Source organism: Schistocerca nitens, chromosome 1 (genome assembly GCF_023898315.1).
Source record: "Schistocerca nitens isolate TAMUIC-IGC-003100 chromosome 1, iqSchNite1.1, whole genome shotgun sequence".
Taxonomy (NCBI): Eukaryota; Metazoa; Arthropoda; class Insecta; order Orthoptera; family Acrididae; genus Schistocerca; species Schistocerca nitens.
The window spans coordinates 1,268,028,269-1,268,050,886 of NC_064614.1; the positions used below are offsets into that span (position 1 = coordinate 1,268,028,269).

Here is a 22,618-nt window from a genome sequence, read left to right on the forward strand (position 1 = left end):
TTTGTATATGCTTGTTCGGTTCTCATGTACCAACATGCACAGCTCTTATCAGTAACCAATGGAACAACCACAGAACAAGTTACAGTTCACAAAAATCTGAACAAGCTCTGTTGGCACGAGTGAGCAAACTAGATGGTGGAAGAAAGATACCAGAAGGCCTGTAAGGCCTCACAAAGTCATTATCTGCATGGCAATAAATAATCTGATAGCAACCCTCAGTCCAGTCGAGTAGCAAGCAGCAAGGTTTCAATAGCTTGTCACAAGGATGATGTGCACTGTCCTCACTCAGTGAACAGTATAATGGTAGAGCCACTTGCCACTGTTTATAGGGGTATTCTGGCCTCTAGATAGTGTGACTAGCTAATTTGAAGGAAGTGCGGTCATACCTGAGTTGGTAGGCCCCTAACCTCTTTGACTCAGTTATCTTGGTGTTTTCCATTGCAGAATCAATATCATTATCTACAAGAGTAGACAGGTTCATTGTTAACCACACTTTTAGCATCCCTAAGGTTTCATTGTGGCCTTGAATAAATGTATAAGTATTCACCATACTATGATGGCAGTGAATACCATTTCCTTTTCATATTAAAAACTAAAAGCATAACAACTGAAACAGAAACCTTCAAGAAAAGATAAAACTCTCCATTGAAGAGTTACAGTATGTCTGTGCAAGTTTTGTTCTGCTGCATGTTGTATGTTGTTGTCATATATGGATGGTTAATTTGTTTCAAAATTGTAAAAACTGTAGAAAATGTAAATGAGTGGAAGTGAAATGAGGATGATAAGCAATGAAGAGAAGAGGAGGCAAAAAGCTTTGGAAATGTGGTGTTACAGAAGAATACTGAAGATTAGATGTGTGGACTCGATAACTAGTTAAGACGTGTTGTATTGAAATGTGGAGGAAAGAGCTTTATGTCACGACTTGACAGAGAGAGGTATCAAGAAGTGTCAAGTTAGTTATCTGGGGAAGTGTGGAGGCTAAAAGTTGTAGAGGAAAACTAAAGCTTTGAAATATTTTGCGGTAGCTATGCGGAAATAGAGGAACTTGCACAGGATACACTGTCACGGAGGGCTGCGTCAGACTGAAAATTGCTACAACTATCATCACTGATGGCATTACAGCATGTTGACTTGAGAGGATCACGAATAGAATGAATGCAAAGAGCAGAAAGCTGGAGTGCAAGGAGAAAAAGGGATCGGCTCTGGCTAGGCAGGTAAATATCAAGGGGGAGAGAAGGAATGTGAAAGGAGGAGTGGTAATGTGATGTCAGGATGGGAGAAGGGGGACAGAAAAGGAAGCTATAAGAAATAGTGAGAGCAAAGGGGTAGGAATAAGTGGATTATGGTTGTGTGGTTTTGAGGAACTGGTGGTGGAGGGGGAGATCACATTGGTGTGTGTTTATAAGTACAAATTTCAGCAAATGGGTGGTAAAGTTTCTGGCTAGCGACAGTGTGGTGTTGGGCATTCATGAGGGTAAATGTCTGGTTAGTCTTCGTACCCACTTAATACGCTGTATAGTAATTGCAGTGCAGCCAGTGTTTGGTGCAGCTGCTTTCACATATAGTTCTATCTGAATGGGCAGGGGAATGCTTGTGACAGGACTGCTGACGGATGGACATATGGGGCATGTTTGGTATCTGTGTCAGTCACAAAGTAAGACACATGAGGAGCAGAATCATGTGCAGGGGTGGCATTGGGATAGACCAAGATATTGTGCAAGTTGCATGAGCAACAGAGAACTACTTACAAGGGGAGGCCACGACGTTTGTAATGCGGATTTACTGTAAACTTCGTACGCTAGTAGTACTCCCTGAGGACAACAAAATGTGTAAGCAGTAGCGCTTACCTCTCAAGCATTATTGAAAAAATCGTGTGATAATTTTGGTTCTCAAATATATACCTGTGCGTGGCCATTTTTACCATGAAGTGGTGGCAGCCAAGTGGTTAGCGTTCAAGCCCCGTAAACGCCGGGTCGATGGATCGAGTCCTGTTCGTCAGTTTTTTTTTTATTTTTCCTTCTAACACAGTCATTTTCTTTACTATTTATAAACAAATAATATAATATTCATAACTAGTAAACGACCAAACACATAAAGTGATACTCAAAATGAATGCTTGTCCCTGTCTTCAAAATTGTTCATATATAATTGAAAGAGAATGAGAAATTGCTTCTCGTGAAGACACTAGTTAAATACAGTCGATACTGCATGACCAACTATCAGCGCCGATATTTAAGGAAATGCTGCGGTATGCATTGTTTGCTTCCAAATTATTGTCTGAAAGAGACGTTTTTGAAAATGTTTACGAGGTTTGTTTTTCCACGGAAAACCTCAAAAGACCTTGCATATGCGGAACCATAGCATTTATTCAATGCAGCTGGTGCCGTTTAACCTTATGTTTTCCATGTTTTAACGAAAAATACCATCGTGCAACTTGTACTCGTAATGTCGAAAGCGACAATTAACTGTACATCTTTCAAAAGCCATCTGTGCCGGTCAAACCTTGGAGGTAACAAGTCGTTTTGGGCTCCTTCCAGGTATAAGGGAGTTCTCAAATCACGGCCAAGCATACATTTTCACTATCACTTTATGTGTTTGGTCATTTACTAGTCGATAGTTATGAATATTACATTATTTGTGATAATAAAAATTTGTAGTCTGCCAAATAACATTGTAAATTTAATAAAAGTTCATCCAGTTACACATATTTTTCCCATTATATCAATTGTAATATAAATAGTAAAGAAAATGACTGGTTAGAAATAAAAAAAAACTGACAAATGGAACTCGATCCAGCGATTACGGGTCTTGAACGCTAACCTCTCAGCTGCCGCTGGTTCATGGTAAAAATGCCCACGCACAGGTATATATTTGACCACCGAAATTATCTTGCGATTTTCTCAGTAACACTTGAGAAGTACGCGCTACTGCTTACACATTTTGTTGTCCTCATGGAATACTACTAGTGTACAAAGTTTACAGAAAATCCACATTCCAAATGTCATGGCCTCCCCTTGTTAGTGGATGAGGAAGGATTTTGGACAGGATATCCCCTATCTCAGGCATGTGTAGATGGTCAAAGTTTTGTTGAAGGATGGGGTTGAACTTTTCCATGCATGTATGGTGAGCAGCTGGTTCTTAGTGGTGATAGCTTTATTGATGTAATGAGATGAATAGTGCAGGGTATTGCTGGTTTAATTGGATGAATAATGCAGGTGATTTGTTTCTTGTCTAGCTAGGAAAAATATTGTGTATCTGAAAAAGATTTTAAAAAGTTATCAGCATGTTCGTAGAGCTTCTTTATACATTAAATGTGGTGACCGTGGGCACCAAAACCGTAGGAAAGGGACTGATTGGCCTTGACTAGATGACAGCTGTCAAACTGGTTAAGAGTTGGCAGTTTTGCATCTTTGATACCCATGAGGTCTGTTCCTAGATGCTGATTTACACCTCCCAAATGATTCCATAAAGAGCTTTGTCCATTATTTTTAACCTGACGAGGACCTCTAGTTCCGATGATAATTTTGTGTTATTTATCTTTATATTAATTTTGTTTAGTGATTTGAATTACTATATTATAATTTTGTCTCCAAAAGTCAATTAGTGATGTTACAGACTCTAACTGGAAACACTATAAGAAAAGCATTGTGCTTTCACCTTACTCTAAAAGTTATGAGTATGCATATTTCAATAGAAGTCAAGAAACATATTGCATCGTCCAATGTGCATTTGTTGTCACGACCACAACAGTAAAGTTACAGAGATCTGGGCTTGTGCAGAGTATTACCAATAATTTTTCTGTGCATGCAAATCCACCAGTGGAATAGAAACGGGTATAAATGACTTTGTGCCATCTGTCAGACACCATGTAGTGGGCTGAGGAATACAAATGTGATTGTAGGTGTGGATAGTGTCCTTATCAATGCCGAAGAATTACTTGCTTCACAGTGGTTTGCAGATTGTGGATATAAGTGTATATTTGGCAAAATGACAGAATTGCAAAAAGAAAGATTTTCATATGTTTTAGCAGATCATATTGAGAATATGCAATTGCAATAGAAGATTTTAGTTTATGTGGATGTACAATGGTGAACTGATTGTTGTTCAATGAAATGTTAGTCTTATGGCACTTTCAAGTGAGAAGGACTGAAATGGATCAAGGTAATTACTTAGATGCATTATTTCTTGACCTCCAAAAAGTACTTGACACTGCACCACACTAATGCTTAGTAATGAAAGTTAGGTCATTTGAGATAATCAGACAAAATCTGTGACTGGATAGAGGTTTTTTGATAGGGATGCAGCAGCAACTGTGAAGATATTAAGCAGCCAATGTTCTCAAGCTCTATACATGAATGGAATCGGGAAAAAGTGTAGTATAACATGCAATGGAAGTATCCTTTGCCATGATTTTTCACTCTGCAGCTGTGTATGTACTGTTTTAAAGATTCCTGGCTAATTAAAACTGTGTGCCAGACCGGGACTCAAACCCAGAAATGCTCTTACTTATTGAGCTATGTGGGCGCAACTGTGGAGCTTCTGTGAAGTGTGGAATGTAGGAGAGAAGTACTAGCAGAAGGGAAGCTGTGAACATAGTTTGAGAGTTATGCTTCAGTAGTTTGGTTGGTAAGAGCATTTCACACAAAATGCCAGGTTTTGAGCTCTTGTCCTGGTCTGGCACACAGTTTCACTCTGAAAGGAATTTCCAGATCCACAATGTGATAAATTAGACACATAAATTTCTATAAGGATTTTTCCCTCATGAAATTTACAAGCCCTCACCCATTACTACACTACTGGCCATTAAAATTGCTACACCAAGAAGAAATGCAGATGATAAACAGGTATTAATTGGACAAATATATTATACAAGAACTGACATGTGATTACATTTTCATGCAATTTGGGTGCATAGATTCTGAGAAATCAGTACCCAGAACAACCACATGTTCAAGTATAATGACTTTTCTGGAGACTAGAAATCTACTATGTAGGAATCAGCATGGGTTTAGAAAAAGACGGTCGTGTGAAACCCAGCTCACGCTATTCGTCCACGAGACTCAGAGGGCCATAGACACAGTTTCACAGGTAGATGCCCTGTTTCTTGACTTCTGCAAGGCGTTCGATAAAATTCCCCACAGTTGTTTAATGAACAAAGTAAGAGCATATGGACTGTCAGACCAATTGTGTGATTGGATTGAAGAGTTCCTAGATAACAGAACGCAGCATGTCATTCTCAATGGAGAGAAGTCTTCCGAAGTAAGAGTGATTTCAGGTGTCCGCAGGGGAGCGTCATAGGACCGTTTCTATTCACAATATACATAAATGACCTCATGGATGACATCGGAAGTTCCCTGAGGCTTTTTGCAGATGATGCTGTGGTGTATCGAGAGGTTGTAACAATGGAAAATTGTACTGAAATGCAGGAGGATCTGCAGCAAATTGACACATGGTGCAGGGAATGGCAATTCAATCTCAATGTAGACAAGTGTAATGTGCTGCGAATACATAGAAAGATAGATCACGTATCATTTACCTACAAAATAGCAGGTCAGCAACTGGAAGCAGTTAATTCCATAAATTATCTGGGAGTGCGCATTAGGAGTGATTTAAAATGGAATGATCATATAAAGCTGATCATCAATAAAGCAGATGCCAGACTGAGATTCATTGGAAGAATCCTAAGGAAATGCAATCCGAAAACAAAGGAAGTAGGTTACACTACGCTTGTTCGCCCACTGCTTGAATACTGCTCAGCAGTGTGGGATCTGTACCAGATAGGGTTGATAGAAGAGAAAGAGAAGATCCAATGGAGAGCAGCGCGCTTCGTTACAGGATCATTTAGTAATCGCGAAAGCGTTACGGAGATGATAGATAAACTCCAGTGGAAGACTCTGCAGGAGAGACGCTCAGTAGCTCGGTACGGGCTTTTGTTAAAGTTTTGAGAACATACCTTCACCGAAGAGTCAAGCAGTATATTGCTCCCTCCTATGTATATCTCGCGAAGAGACCTTGAGGATAAAGTCAGAGAGATTAGAGCCCACACAGAGGCATACCGACAATCCTTCTTTCCACGAACAATACGAGACTGGAATAGAAGGGAGAACCGATAGAGGTACTCAGGGTACCCTCCGCCACACACCGTCAGGTGGCTTGCGGAGTATGGATGTAGATGTAGATGTAGATCTGGCCATAATAACAGCCTTGATACGCCTGGGCATTAGAGTCAAACAGAGCTTGGATGGCGTGTACAGGTACAGCTGCCCATGCAGCTTCCAACATGATACCACAGTTCATCAAGAGTAGTGACTGGCGTATTGTGATGAGCCAGTTGCTCGGCCACCATTGAGCAGACGTTTCCAGTTGGTGAGAGATCTGGAGAATGTGCTGGCCAGGGCCGCAGTCGAACATTTTCTGTATCCCGAAAGGCCCGTACAGGACCTGCAACATGCGGTCATGCATTATCCTGCTGAAATGTAGGGTTTCGCAGGGATGGAATGAAGGGTAGAGCCATGGGTCATAACACATCTGAAATGTAACGTCCACTGTTCAAAGTGCCGTCAATGCAAACAGGAGGTGACCGAGACGTGTAACCAATGGCACCTCATACCATCACGCCGGATGATACGCCAGTATGGCGATGACAAATACATGATTCCAATGTGCGTTCACCACGATGTCGCCAAACACGAATGCGACCATCATGATGCTGTAGACAGAACCTGTATTCATCCGAAAAAATGATGTTTTGCCATTCGTGCACACAGGTTCATCGCTGAGTGCACCATCGTAGGCGCTCCTGTCTGTGATGCAGCGTCAAGGATCTCCTAGCTGATAGTCCGTGCTGCTGCAAATGTCGTCAAACTGTTCGTGCAGATGGTTGTTGTCTTGCAAACTTCCCCATCTGTTGACTCAGGGATCAAGACGTGGCTGCACGATCCATTACAGCCATGTGGATAAGATGCCTGTCATATCGACTGCTAGTGATACGAGGCTGTTGGGATCCAGCACAGCATTCTGTATTACCCTCCTGAACCCACCGATTCCGTATTCTGCTAACAGTCATTGGATCTCGACCAGCGCGAGCAGCAATGTCTCACAACAACGTTTCACCAGGCAACGCCGGTCAACTGCTGTTTGTGTATGAGAAATCCATTGGAAACATTCCTCATGTCAGCACGTTGTAGGTGTCGCCACCAGCGCCAACCTTGTGTGAATGCTCTGAAAAGCTAATCATTTGCATATCACAGCATCTTCTTCCTGTTGGTTAATTTCGCGTCTGTAGCACATCATCTTCGTAGTGTATCAATTTTAATGGCCAGTAGTGTATACCTGCTTGGGATTATGTACATGAGTAGGCTTTCCATAATGAAGAGAAGGAAATGTTCCTACAAAAGCTTCAGTTTTAATTAATGTTTCACAATCAGTAATATTTTAGTTTTAGTTTTCTGCTACTTTTCTTTGCTGTGATTTGAAAATTACTATTTTTCCATTTTTATTGTATACAATGAAAATGATTTGAATCTATATAATGACTTCTAAATATTTTTTCCTGTCTTCCTCTTCTCCTTTCTCCTTTTTTCTTTTTGTTCTTCCTGTATGTAGGAATTCAACAGAATTTCATTGCTGAGAAATATTTCAGTTTGAAGGTCTTGATACAGATGTTTCGAATATGCCATATGGAGCATCAGTACCATTTGAAAAAGCCATTGATCCAAGAAATGATGTTCTCCTGGCTTATGAAATGAATGGAGAGCCTTTATCAAGAGACCATGGATTTCCTGTCAGAGTTATTGTTCCTGGGGTGATTGGAGCACGGCAAGTGAAGTGGCTGGGTAACTATTGATATTTTGTTATACCATTATTTCATTTAAAAAATTTTTCCATTCATGCAGCAAATCTTAAGTCATTATGTGAAACAGTCTTATGCTTTCTATGCAATTAATTTATTTGTTCGTTCATTCATTCATTCTTGCATAGACCTATATTTTTGCTGAACCCTATGTTGTTATACTTATTTGCATTAATGCAGATCACCGGATATCAAAATCAGGCTGGCTTGACTATAGCAGAACTGTCAATGAAATCAAACTTTGTAAGATACAAATAAACACACACATGCCAAAATAAATACTCGCCAGGTAGAAGATACGTGGACCAGCAGACATGCACACAGAAAAGGATGATAACTCGTTAAGCATTTGAATGAAGTTCATATATCCTGTGTGTGAGTGTGTAAGAACTTCATCTAAAAGTGTAGCAAGTTATCATCCATTTATATGTGCATGTCTTGAGCTCCATATCTTTTTTGTTTGATGAGTGACAGGTCAGCACCCGTATCTTATATTTATTATTACCAAAATTTATGAGTGCTGGATGAAACCTGAAGCAGAATGTTCTGAAATATCTAATGAGACATAGAACGTATATAAAATAATGGATTAGTCAAACAATGGACACTCCAGGTCAGAAAATCAACAATATAAGGAAAAGATAGAGCGCTAATTACCGTAAAGATGACACATTAAGTCATAGACAGGTACAATGAAAAGATGCTTCTTATACAATAGCTTTCAGCCAAAGCCTTCAACAGAAAAGAGAACACACACACACACACACATATATATATATATATATATATATATATATATATAAAGAAAGAAAGTGATGAGACTTACCAAACAAAAGCGCTGGCAGGTCGATAGACACACAAACAAACACAAACATACACACATTTTTTCCACGTGGAATGTTTCCCTCTGTTATATATATATATCTGCTTGTGAGATGTCTGCTTGTGTCTGTATATGTGTGGATGGATATGTGTGTGTGTGTGCGAGTGAGTGTATACCCGTCCTTTTTTCCCCCCTAAGGTAAGTCTTTCCGCTCCCGGGATTGGAATGACTCCTTACTCTCTCCCCTAAAATCCATATCCTTTCGTCTTTCCCTCTCCTTCCCTCTTTCCTGATGAGGCAACAGTTTGTTGCGGAAGCTTGAATTTTGTGTGTATGTTTGTGTTCGTTTGTGTGTCTGTCGACCTGCCAGCACTTTCATTTGGTAAGTCACATCATCTTTGTTTTTAGATAATTTTTCCTACGTGGAATGTTTCCCTCTATTTTATATATATATATATATATATATATATATATATATATATATATATATATATAAAACAAAGATGATGTGACTTACCAAATGAAAGTGCTGGCAGGTCGACAGACACACGAACGAACACAAACATACACACAAAATTCAAGCTTTCGCAACAAACTGTTGCCTCATCAGGAAAGAGGGAAGGAGAGGGAAAGACGAAAGGATGTGGGTTTTTAGGGAGAGGGTAAGGAGTCATTCCAATCCCGGGAGCGGAAAGACTTACCTTAGGGGGAAAAAAGGACAGGTATACACTCGCACACACACACATATCCATCCACACATATACAGACACAAGCAGACATATTTAAAGACAAAGAGTTTGGGCAGAGATGTCAATCGAGGCAGAAGTGCAGAGGCAAAGATGTTGTTGAATGACAGGTAAGGTATGAGTGGCGGCAACTTGAAATTAGCGGAGATTGAGTCCTGGTGGATAACGGGAAGAGAGGATATATTGAAGAGCAAGTTCCCATCTCCGGAGTTCGGATAGGTTGGTGTTAGTGGGAAGTATCCAGATAACCCGGACGGTGTAACACTGTGCCAAGATGTGCTGGCCGTGCACCAAGGCATGTTTAACCACAGGGTGATCCTCATTACCAACAAACACTGTCTGCCTGTGTCCATTAATGCGAATGGACAGTTTGTTGCTGGTAATTCCCACATAGAATGTGTCACAGTGTAGGCAGGTCAGTTGGTAGATCATGTGGGTGCTTTCACACGTGGCTCTGCCTTTGATCGTGTACACCTTCCAGGTTACAGGACTGGAGTAGGTGGTGGTGGGAGGGTGCATGGGACAGGTTTTACACCGGGGGCGGTTACAAGGGTAGGAGCCAGAGGGTAGGGAAGGTGGTTTGGGGATTTCATAGGGATGAACTAACAGGTTACGAAGGTTAGGTGGACGGCGGAAAGACACTCTTGGTGGAGTGGGGAGGATTTCATGAAGGATGGATCTCATTTCAGGGCAGGATTTGAGGAAGTCGTATCCCTGCTGGAGAGCCACATTCAATATCTGATCCAGTCCCGGAAAGTATCCTGTCACAAGTGGGGCACTTTTGTGGTTCTTCTGTGGGAGGTTCTGGGTTTGAGAGGATGAGGAAGTGGCTCTGGTTATTTGCTTTTGTACCAGGTCAGGAGGGTAGTTGCGGGATGCGAAAGCTGTTGTTAGGTTGTTGGTGTAATGCTTCAGGGAATCCGGACTGGAGCAGATTCGTTTGCCACAAAGACCTAGGCTGTAGGGAAGGGACCGTTTGATGTGGAATGGGTGGCAGCTGTCGTAATGGAGGTACTGTGGCTTGTTGGTGGGTTTGATGTGGACGGACGTGTGAAGCTGGCCATTGGACAGATGGAGGTCAACATCAAGGAAAGTGGCATGGGATTTGGAGTAGGACCAGGTGAATCTGATGGAACCAAAGGAGTTGAGATTGGAGAGGAAATTCTGGAGTTCTTCTTCACTGTGAGTCCAGATCATGAAGATGTCATGAATAAATCTGTACCAAACTTTGGGTTGGCAGGCCTGGGTAACCAAGAAGGCTTCCTCTAAGCGACCCATGAATAGGTTGGCGTACGAAGGGGCCATCCTGGTACCCATGGCTGTTTCCTTTAATTGTTGGTATGTCTGGTCTTCAAAAGTGAAGAAGTTGTGGGTCAGGATGAAGCTGGGTAAGGTAATGAGGAAAGAGGTTTTAGGTAGGGTGGCAGGTGATCGGCGTGAAAGGAAGTGCTCCATCGCAGCGAGGCCCTGGACGTGCGGGATATTTGTGTATAAGGAAGTGGCATCAATAGTTACAAGAATGGTTTCTGGGGGTAACGGATTGGGTAAGGATTCCAGGCGTTCGAGAAAGTGGTTGGTGTCTTTGAAATGGTGTCTTTGAAATGACCAGACATACCAACAATTAAAGGGAACAGCCATGGGTACCAGGATGGCCCCCTCATACGCCAACCTATTCATGGGTCGCTTAGAGGAAGCCTTCTTGGTTACCCAGGCCTGCCAACCCAAAGTTTGGTACAGATTTATTCATGACATCTTCATGATCTGGACTCACAGTGAAGAAGAACTCCAGAATTTCCTCTCCAATCTCAACTCCTTTGGTTCCATCAGATTCACCTGGTCCTACTCCAAATCCCATGCCACTTTCCTTGATGTTGACCTCCATCTGTCCAATGGCCAGCTTCACACGTCCGTCCACATCAAACCCACCAACAAGCCACAGTACCTCCATTACGACAGCTGCCACCCATTCCACATCAAACGGTCCCTTCCCTACAGCCTAGGTCTTTGTGGCAAACGAATCTGCTCCAGTCCGGATTCCCTGAAGCATTACACCAACAACCTAACAACAGCTTTCGCATCCCACAACTACCCTCCTGACCTGGTACAAAAGCAAATAACCAGAGCCACTTCCTCATCCTCTCAAACCCAGAACCTCCCACAGAAGAACCACAAAAGTGCCCCACTTGTGACAGGATACTTTCCGGGACTGGATCAGATTCTGAATGTGGCTCTCCAGCAGGGATACGACTTCCTCAAATCCTGCCCTGAAATGAGATCCATCCTTCATGAAATCCTCCCCACTCCACCAAGAGTGTCTTTCCGCCGTCCACCTAACCTTCGTAACCTGTTAGTTCATCCCTATGAAATCCCCAAACCACCTTCCCTACCCTCTGGCTCCTACCCTTGTAACCGCCCCCGGTGTAAAACCTGTCCCATGCATCCTCCCACCACCACCTACTCCAGTCCTGTAACCCGGAAGGTGTACACGGTCAAAGGCAGAGCCACGTGTGAAAGCACCCACGTGATCTACCAACTGACCTGCCTACACTGTGACGCATTCTATGTGGGAATGACCAGCAACAAACTGTCCATTCGCATTAATGGACACAGGCAGACAGTGTTTGTTGGTAATGAGGATCACCCTGTGGTTAAACATGCCTTGGTGCACGGCCAGCACATCTTGGCACAGTGTTACACCATCCGGGGTATCTGGATACTTCCCGCTAACACCAACCTATCCGAACTCCGGAGATGGGAACTTGCTCTTCAATATATCCTCTCTTCCCGTTATCCACCAGGACTCAATCTCCGCTAATTTCAAGTTGCCGCCACTCGTACCTTACCTGTCATTCAACAACATCTTTGCCTCTGCACTTCTGCCTCGATTGACATCTCTGCCCAAACTCTTTGTCTTTAAATATGTCTGCTTGTGTCTGTATATGTGTGGATGGATATGTGTGTGTGTGCGAGTGTATACCCGTCCTTTTTCCTCCTAAGGGAAGTCTTTCCGCTCCCGGGATTGGAATGTCTCCTTACCCTCTCCCTTAAAACCCACATCCTTTCGTCTTTCCTCTCCTTCCCTCTTTCCTGATGAGGCAACAGTTTGTTGCGAAAGCTTGAATTTTGTGTGTGTGTTTGTGTTTGTTTGTGTGTCTATCGACCTGCCAGCGCTTTCGTTCGGCGAAGTATTTTCATTGGGGGCAATGCAGTGGGGAAGCCAGTGGGCATTCTGGTGAGATCCTCTCCTGGAGCTGCAGGTTATGTAGCAAGAGTAAGTTGATAGAGGAGCAGGAGCGTAAGATTTGTGCCCTTCAGGTGCAGTTGAAAAACACACAGGGGGAGCTAGATAGGATGAGGAGGGAGAAGGGGGTTGGGGAATGGGAGCTGGCTGTTGGCAAGAGATCTGCTAGGAGAAGGAGATTTTCAGATAATAGTTTTACTATTGGTGTTTGCAATAGATATGACCAACTGTCAGAGTCTAGTGGAGAGGAATCTCTAGTAGCTGTAGATGTAGGAAGTATGCAGCAGACCTCAGCAGTTACGATGGCTAGGACAGTTGCAAAGTCTAAGAGAAAGAAGAAGGTTCTGCTGTTAGGTAGTTCTCATGGTAGAGGTGTAGGCCAGCAGTTACAGGAAGTGTTGGGGAGTGAGTACCAGGTCACCAGCATTGTGAAGCCTAATGCAGGATTAGCTCAGGTGACTGTTAACATAGGGGGGTTATGTAGGGATTTTACTAAAGAGGATCAGGTAGTGATTTTGGGTGGGGCTGGTAATAGTATTGATAGGGATGGGGAGTATGACATAGATGGTGACCTGGAAAAGATAGCCACTCAGACTGGCAACACGAATGTGCATTTCGTGGAACTGTTTCAGCATCACGATCAGCCTCATCTTAATACAGCCGTCAAGCGTAATAACATGAGACTTGGGGGTGCGCTGATGACAGAAAGCATGGGTCACATTTCAGTGCTGTCGGTGGAGTCTATCAGCAGGACGGGTTTCACTAGACATGGCCTGCACCTCAACAGGTATGGAAAGGGGGGGTTGGCAAAGCTTATAGGTGACAGCATAGGTGGGGGTGGTGGGATCACTCATGGGAAAATTCCTATACTAGTGGGTGTTAGAGCTGCACCTTTTTTAGACTGAAGTCAGCTGATAGGTATTCCTGCTTAAGAGAAGTCTCTCTAACAAAGAAACCACTTTTGACAAAGCTTAGGTATCCGAGTAATGAGGGAATTAGTATATTTCATCAAAATATATGAGGTATTAGCGATAAAGTTAGTGAACTGCTTATAGATGTTGACTCTGAAATTATTGGTATATCTGAACACTTCTTAAATAAGGAGATAATTCAGAGGCTTCCTTTACCAGGATTCAGGTTGGCTGGCTCTTTGCAGTGTGGGGGAGTAGCCATGTATGTGAAAAACTGTATCCCATTTGAGTCAATTGACGTTTAAAAGTACTGCACTGAAAAGGTGTTTGAATGTTGTGCAGGTGTGGTTAAATTTAGTGGAGTTAAACTTCTAACTGTTGTTATTTATAGATCCCCAGACTCCGATTTTGCAACATTTCTGCTAAAGCTAGAGGAGGTTCTTGGTTCACTTTATAGGAAATACAAAAAGTTAGTTATATGTGGTGATTTCAATATTAATTGTATAAGTGATTGCGGAAGGAAGAGGATGCTGGTAGACCTCCTTAATTCATATAATCTTATGCAAACCATATTCTTTCCAACGAGAGTGCAAGGGAACAGTAGAACAACCATAGACAACATTTTTGTTCGTTCCTCATTACTAGAATGGCATTCTGTTAGCAAAAAAGTGAATGGCCTTTCAGATCATGATGCACAAGTTTTAACTCTAAAAGATTTTTGTGCTGCAACTCATGTTAAATATAGTTATCAACTTTTTAGGAAAGCTGATCCAGTTGCTGTAGAGACCTTTGTAAACCTTATCAAGGAACAAGAGTGGCAAGATGTTTATAGTTCTGATGCAGTAGACGATAAATATAATGCTTTCCTCAAGACTTTTCTCGTGCTCTTTGAAAGTTGCTTTCCAGTAGAACGTTCAAAACGGGGTACTAGCACAAACAGGCAGCCTGGGTGGCTGACTAGAGGGATAAGAATATCCTGTAGAACAAAGTGGCAATTATATCAAAACATTAGAAACAGTCAAAATATAAATGCAGCAGCCCATTACAAACAGTATTGTAAGGTGCTTAAAAAAGTTATGAGAAAGGCAAAAAGTATGTGGTATGCAGATAGAATAGCTAAGTCTCAGGATAAAATTAAAACCATATGGTCAGTTGTAAAGGAAGTGACTTGTCTGTAGAGACAGGTCGAGGATATAGAATCAGTGCGTAGTGGGAATATCCGTGTTACTTATAAGTCGCATATATGTACAGTATTTAATAATCACTTTCTGAATATAGCAGGTGAACTAAATAGAAACCTAGTCCCAACAGGGAATCATAAAGCGCTCGTAGAAAAAAGTGTTCCGAGACTGTTACCTGAAATGCTCCTCCATGATACTGACAAGAGGGAGATTGAGTTAATAATTAAATCACTAAAGACCAAGAACTCTCATGGATATGACGGGGTATCTAGCAGAATACTGAAGTATTGTTCTATGTATGTTAGCCCAGTACTTAGCCATATCTGTAACTTTTCCTTTAGGAGTGGTCGGTTTCCTGACCGGTTAAAGTACTTGGTAGTGAAGCCACTTTATAAAAAGGGAGACAGGGATAATGTTGACAATTATAGACCTATTTCTATGCCATCGGTGTTTGCTAACGTTATCGAGAAGGTTGTATATACAAGGTTACTGGAGCATTTAAATTCACAAAATTTGCTGTCAAATGTACAGTTTGGTTTTAGAATTGGTTTAACAACTGAAAATGCTATATTATCTTTTCTCTGTGAGGTTTTGGACGGATTAAATAAAAGGTTGCAAACGCTAGGTGTTTTCTTTGATTTAACGAAGGCTTTTGACTGTGTTGACCACAAAATATTACTGCAGAAGTTGGACCATTATGGAGTAAGGGGAGTAGCTTACAATTGGTTCGCCTCTTACTTTAAGAACAGAAAGCAGAAGGTAATTCTCCACAATATTGAGAGTGGTAGTAATGTTCAGTCCCAATGGGGCACTGTTAAGTGGGGCGTTCCCCAAGGGTCGGTGCTGGGGCCACTGCTGTTTCTTATATATATAAATGATATGCCTTCTAGTATTACAGGTGATTCAAAAATATTTCTTTTTGCTGATGACACCAGCTTGGTAGTGAAGAATCTTGTGTGTAATATTGAAACATTATCAAATAATATAGTTCATGAAATAAGTTCGTGGCTTGTGGAAAATAATTTGATGCTAAATCACAGTAAGACTCAGTTTTTACAGTTTCTAACTCACAATTCAACCAGAACTGATATTTTGATCAGACAGAATGGGCATATTATAAGCGAGACGGAACAGTTCAAGTTCCTAGGCATTCGGATAGATAGTAAGCTGTTGTGGAAAGCCCATGTTCAGGATCTTGTTCAGAAACTAAATGCTGCTTTATTTACCATTAGAACAGTATCTGAAATAAGTGACAGTTCAACACGAAAAGTAATCTACTTTGCATATTTTCATACGCTTATGTCATGTGGTATTATTTTTTGGGGTTATTCTTCTGATTCAAAAAGGGTATTTTTGGCTCAAAAACAGGCTGTTCGAGCTATATGTGGTGTAAGTTCGAGAACGTCTTGTCGACCCCTATTCAATAGTCTGGGAATTCTGACATTGCCCTCACAGTATATATTTCCTGTAATGTTGTTTGTTATTAAATGAAACAACAAGTTCACTGTTACCAGTCACCGTTTTATTTATTTCCACGACGCGTTTCGAAGGTTTAAACCTCCATCATCGGGTGGATTTACATTAGTAAGTATTACATTTGTGTGTGTGTTGTGTTACGATTTTTTGGAGGAACTTGTGGCACTGCCTAGTGGAGAAACGAGACACTATTTCAGAATATGGTTTAGGATTACTTTTGATGAAAAATTAAACTGATATCTAATGGTAAACGTTAAATAAGTAAACTACAGTACCTTCAGTGATCACAGGTTCCTTTTGCTATCGTAACACATCACATGTATACTGCCACATTTGTAAACAATTATGGCGTCTGGAATCAGCTGGGTGCAAGGTTCGTATAGCAGAAGTGAAGACATAATCGCAAAGTGCAAAGAATATATATCATAACAATATTATTACAGAATAATTGCTTTAAGCATTTGGCGGTGTTTGTTTTGAGGTGTCAAATATATGTGTGTGTACTTCAGGTGGTATATAAATCCAATTCTGACAAGTTAAAACAGCAGACATTCGTACTCGTTTATACAATCAGGTGAAATTTTAAAATGGCTTAAACTTCATACTTATTGATAACAATTAGGTGAAATGTTACTGACTGTAATTACAATGATCATATTGGCTACAACAGTAAAATCATACATACATTACACTCTTTGATTGGGGTTAATAAACAGATGTGAAGTGAGGGGCTGGAGGCAGAATGAGAGGAAACATTTACATGGCAAGGAGTCTTTAGATTGCATGTTGCATATATTAGCTGCCTAAAGGTTGGGGTAATACATTGGTTAATGCTATAAAATATGCAGATAGATACACATTTGTGCCAGTATATGATGTACATACAGTTTTAAGCTGACAAGGGGTACAAGCTGTTGGTGTGATGAATTATCTGTGAATGAGGTCAATCTCTTGTACTCTTGGCAGCTGTCAATATTTATGGTAAATATTAGGTGTGTGTGTGTGTGTGTGTGTGTGTGTGTGTGCATTTTTATGAGTGTAGGCAGTTGCTGAAAACGGAGATGGTACTATTGTAAATATTGTCATTTTTGTCATTTAAGATGGATTCTGGTTGTTTCATTTGATGTTTGTATATTTGGAGTGTTTCAAGGATGTCTAGTTTTCTGCCTTTTGGTTGGATGTGTAAGATGCTAATACTTGTGTTGTTAACATGGTGTTTTGTTTCATGCAGGTGGGTAGCTATTGCTGATGTGTGATATTTTTTGTTTTTTAGTGCTGCCATGTGTTCCTTGAACCTAATCTCAAATGATCTGCCTGTCTGGCCTATGTAGAAGCAGTCACAGTCCAAACATTCAATTTTGTACACACCTGTGTGATGAAGTGGGTTTCGTGTGCCGATGTTGTGGGGTAACTTCTGTCCAATCTTGTTGTCTGTTATAAAGGATATGCTTATGCCTTTCCGTTTGAAGACATTGGCTATCTGGTATGAAATGTTACCCAGAAAGGGGATTGTATGGAAGGTGTTATATTCTTTTTGTTTTTTTGTGTTGTGATTCCTTTGCCATTATTGAGTGTTTTAGGGTGTCTACTATGGAGCTGTTATAACCATTTTCAATAGCTGTTTGTCTTATTATTTCAATTTCTTGATCACATTTATCTTCTGAGAGTGGTAGGTGGATAGCTCTATTAATCATGTACCGGAATGCTGCCATTTTGTGTGCTGCGGGGTGGCAAGAGGAGTTGTGGATTGTGGTATGTGTTGTGGTAGGCTTCCGATAAATTTCAAACTGATGTCTGTTATTCTTTATTCTAATGGTAAGGTCTAGGAAATTTATACTGTCATCTTGTTGGTGTTCAACTGTGAATTTTATGTTTTCATGGGAGTTGTTGAAAAACTGATTCAACTCACTGATGTCATCTTTAGTGCCTTGGATTAAAGTGATGGTATCATCTACATATCTGTAGTAGTAGATGATATTTTTCAGGAGGGGGTGATTGGAATTCAGGATTTTGTCTTCTAGGTTACTTATAAATATTTCTGCCAGCAATCCAGAAAGAATTGAGCCCATTGCCAGACCATCTGTTTGTTGGTAGATTTTATTGTTAAATTTAAAATAGTTGTGTGAAAGTGTGAATTCAAGCAGGTCCATTAGTTCATTAATGTGAGTTGAAGGGATACAGATAATTAATGCCAACCTACATAAACACAAAAATACACAGTATAAATTTATCGGAAGCCTACCACAACACATACCACAATCCACAACTCCTCTTGCCACCCCGCAGCACACAAAATGGCAGCATTCCAGTACATGATTAATAGAGCTATCCAACTACCACTCTCAGAAGATAAATGTGATCAAGAAATTGAAATAATAAAAAAAACAGTTATTGAAAATGGTTATAACAGCTCCATAGTAGACACCCTAAAACACTCAATAATGGCAAAGGAATCACAACACAAAAAACAAAAAGAATATAACACCTTCCATACAATCCCCTTTCTGGGTAACATTTCATACCAGATTGCCAATGTCTTCAAATGGAAAGGCATAAGCATATCCTTTATAACAGACAACAAGATTGGACAGAAGTTACCCCACAACATCGGCACACGAAACCCACTTCATCACACAGGTGTGTACAAAATTGAATGTTTGGACTGTGACTGCTCCTTTAGGCAGCTAATATATGCAACATGCAATCTTAAGACTCCTTGCCATGTAAATGTTTCCTCTCATTCTGCCTCCAGCCCCTCACTTCACATCTGTTTATTAACCCCAATCAAAGAGTGTAATGTATGTATGATTTTACTGTTGTAGCCAATATGATCATTGTAATTACAGTCAGTAACATTTCACCTAATTGTTATCAATAAGTATGAAGTTTAAGCCATTTTAAAATTTCACCTGATTGTATAAACGAGTACGAATGTCTGCTGTTTTAACTTGTCAGAATTGGATTTATATACCACCTGAAGTACACACACATATATTTGACACCTCAAAACAAACACCGCCAAATGCTTAAAGCAATTATTCTGTAATAATATTGTTATGATGTATATTCTTTGCACTTTGCGATTATGTCTTCACTTCTGCTATACGAACCTTGCACCCAGCTGATTCCAGACGCCATAATTGTTTACAAATGTGGCAGTATACATGTGATGTGTTACGATAGCAAAAGGAACCTGTGATCACTGAAGGTACTGTAGTTTACTTATTTAATGTTTACCATTAGATATCAGTTTAATTTTTCGTCAAAAGTAATCCTAAACCAATTCTGAAATATTGTCTCGTTTCTCCACTAGGCAGTGCCACAAGTTCCTCCAAAAAATCGTAACACAACACACACACAAATGTAATACTTACTAATGTAAATCCACCCGATGATGGAGGTTTAAACCTTCGAAACGCGTCGTGGAAATAAATAAAACGGTGACTGGTAACAGTGAACTTGTTGTTTCATTTAATGTCAGTAACAGTCACGGTAAAGCCTAACCTAAAAATGTTCGCATTTAAAGTTAATGTTGTTTGTTGTTAGCAATATTAGCTTATTCCCAAGAGTTAGCAGCTTTCATTCAGTTAATACTAGGCAGAAATCAAATCTGCATGTGGAATGCACTTCCTTGACTTTTGTGCAGAAAGGAGTGCACTATTGTGCTGCACCCATTTTCAATAAGCTACCACAAGAACTCAGAAATCTTAGCAGTAGCCCAAATGCTTTTAAGTCTAAACTGAAGAGTTTCCTTATGGCTCACTCCTTCTGTTCTGTCGAGGAGCTCCTGGAAGAGCTGAAAAATTAAGCAAATTCCAGTGTTACATTGTTGATTTTCTTTATTTAAACTTATGAATTGTCACCTGAATACGTTTCTTGTATTTCATTTTATCTGTTTCTACTATCGTGTTATAATTTCATGTATTGACTCGTTCCATGACCATGGAGACTTCTCCTTAATTTGGTCCCATGGAACAATAAATAAATAAATAATAAATAAAGATGGATGAGTGCATTGCCAGAGGGCGGCACACAAAGAGGTTGAGCGACAAGAATAGGGAGGAAGTCATAGGACAAAGGAGGTGGAAACTGTTGGGTGGATGGTGTGGAGACAGTAGTTTCCATTGGTTGAGGTCAGGATAATTTCGGAAATGGAGAATGTGTTGTAAAGATAATTCCTGTCTGCGCAGTTCAGAAAATCTGGTGTTGGAGGGGAGGATCCAGATGACTTGAGCCAGGAAGGGCAACAAAACGAGGATAGAATATCGTTGATGTTCCGCTGTGCTGTAAGGGTACCATGGATGACAACCAAACAGCACCTGCCTTGAAGAGAAATGGCATGCCAGACCACCATTCCTGGTTGGTGGGTTTATGACAGGCAACAGTGAGGTTGATATCCCACTACTGTCTAGGGTGTCTCCAGACATGTCTTCACTGACCATCAGGGCTCAGCTTGAAGTGGGACCCATCACTTAAGACAATTCTACTCCAGTCAATGTGATTCCAAGTGGAAGACGTGTCTGAATATGCTCCAGACAGCAATGGGTTGCCAACCTGACTGTCACCTGCCATACAGCCCAACAGTCAGGAATGATGGTCTGGAGTGCCATTTCTTTTCATACCGGTACTCCTTTGGTTCTTATCTGCGGTACCCTTACAGCAAAATGGTACATTGACGATATTCTATGCCCCATTTTGTTGCCATTCATGGCAGTCCATCCTGAGCTTAAATTTCAGTAAGATAATGCCCACCCACACAAGGTGAGATTTTCTACTTTTTGTCTTTGTGCTTACCAAACTCTACCTTGGCCTCCCCACTTGAGAATGTTTGAGGCATTATTGGCAGGGCCCTCCAACTATACTGGGATTTTGACTATTTAACATGTTAGACAGAATTTGGCACAGTATCGCTCAGGAGGACATCCAACAATTCTATCAATCAATGCCAAGCTGAATAACAGCCTGCATAAGGGCAAGAGGTGGACCAACATACTGTTGACATGCTCAGATTGTGAAGCCCTTTCTCTTGAATAAAACATTGATTTTTTTCCAGAATTGTAATAATTTTTTTTGTCGGTACATGTACATTACAGCTACCAATTCCCATCCCATCTGGATAATTCCTTTGTGGGACATCTTCTTCTTCTTCTTCTTCTTCTTCTTCTTCTTTTAATGGATTAAGAGAAAACAATACATTTTACTCATAATTACATAGGCCAACAAGGTTCCACATTTTTCAATGACAGTAATATTCTAAGAGTTCTAATATGATAGAAGACTGCTTGGAGTAATACAGCTTTCAAACTAAGCTTGGAGAAGTCTGTGAAAACCTTCAGTCAGTTGGATCATGATTCAGATTCAAATATTTCATCAAGCCATAATGTTGCAGGAAACAGCAAGATTGTTTCCCTTGAATGAGAAAAAAATTGTTTCCCTTGAATGAGAAAAAAAAGGAGGTATCGGATCCCTATGACAACATCTTCCTCACATTGGAGAAGATTCCACTGCTTCTCATTCAACAAATCAGGGTCTCAAACAAGGTCGCTGCTTTATTGAACCTGTGAGGTTCGTGTCCTTTTTCATCAAAATTGGGCTCAAGGGATGTGGAAAGCTCGATGGGTACTACTTCTTCCACATTGTTTTCATCATGTACTTGAAGCTCATAAGTTTGGGGTGGAGTAGAAACTAGTAACCTATCTACTGTTCCTCTCTTCTTTATTGGCAACCTTGTCTTTGTACATGGAGTCAAACAAAAACAGCAGTTATCGGTGTGGTTTCTAGGTTTCTGCCAAATCATAGACATAGTGAAAGCCATTTTTTTAAAAAAAATTCTTGGCCATTTTCATTGTATAGCGGAATAAGAGTTGTAACTTGTATGCAGAGCCCTTGACTTACCATGGTCACCACATAAGACTGTGTCTTGTGAAAAAAATGTTATTTCACAGAAAAAGTAACAAACATGTTCACTGAAATTACACATTTTCACTGTGTTTTGATTAAAAAAATTGTAAACTTCAGGAACACTTGAAAACCAGAAATATTGCACTAATTACAACACAAACGATATGAAACTCAGTCACAGCAACAGTAATATCATTTGTAATCTACAAACATCTGGAGAATGTTGTGTTTCGTGATTTAACAGGTGTGGCAACCCCAAAAATATTATTACCACCAAACCAAAAATGTAGATTGGGAAAAAATGACATGTCATTGCACCATCAAAGCACAAGCTATTCAGTCATTTTTATGGAAATTTTTTAATTCAGCAGATGGAAGCACATAAGAACAATTTATTTTTGAAGCCGAAACATTTTCACTGTTGGATAGTATTATAAGAGTCAATGAATCTAATTAGCTTAGAAGAGTTTTGATGCTTGTCAGCACA

At 40.5% G+C, this 22,618-nt stretch overlaps 1 protein-coding gene across 1 annotated transcript in view; it reads left to right on the forward strand.

Moving 5' to 3' along the window:
• The window catches only part of LOC126201965 (sulfite oxidase-like), a 127,285-nt gene that overhangs the window by 80,226 nt on the left and 24,441 nt on the right, over window positions 1-22,618 (forward strand). The window contains exon 7 of the mRNA XM_049936825.1: window positions 7,643-7,835. Coding sequence (XP_049792782.1) covers window positions 7,643-7,835 — 193 coding nt within the window. The remainder of the gene's footprint in view (window positions 1-7,642; window positions 7,836-22,618) is intronic.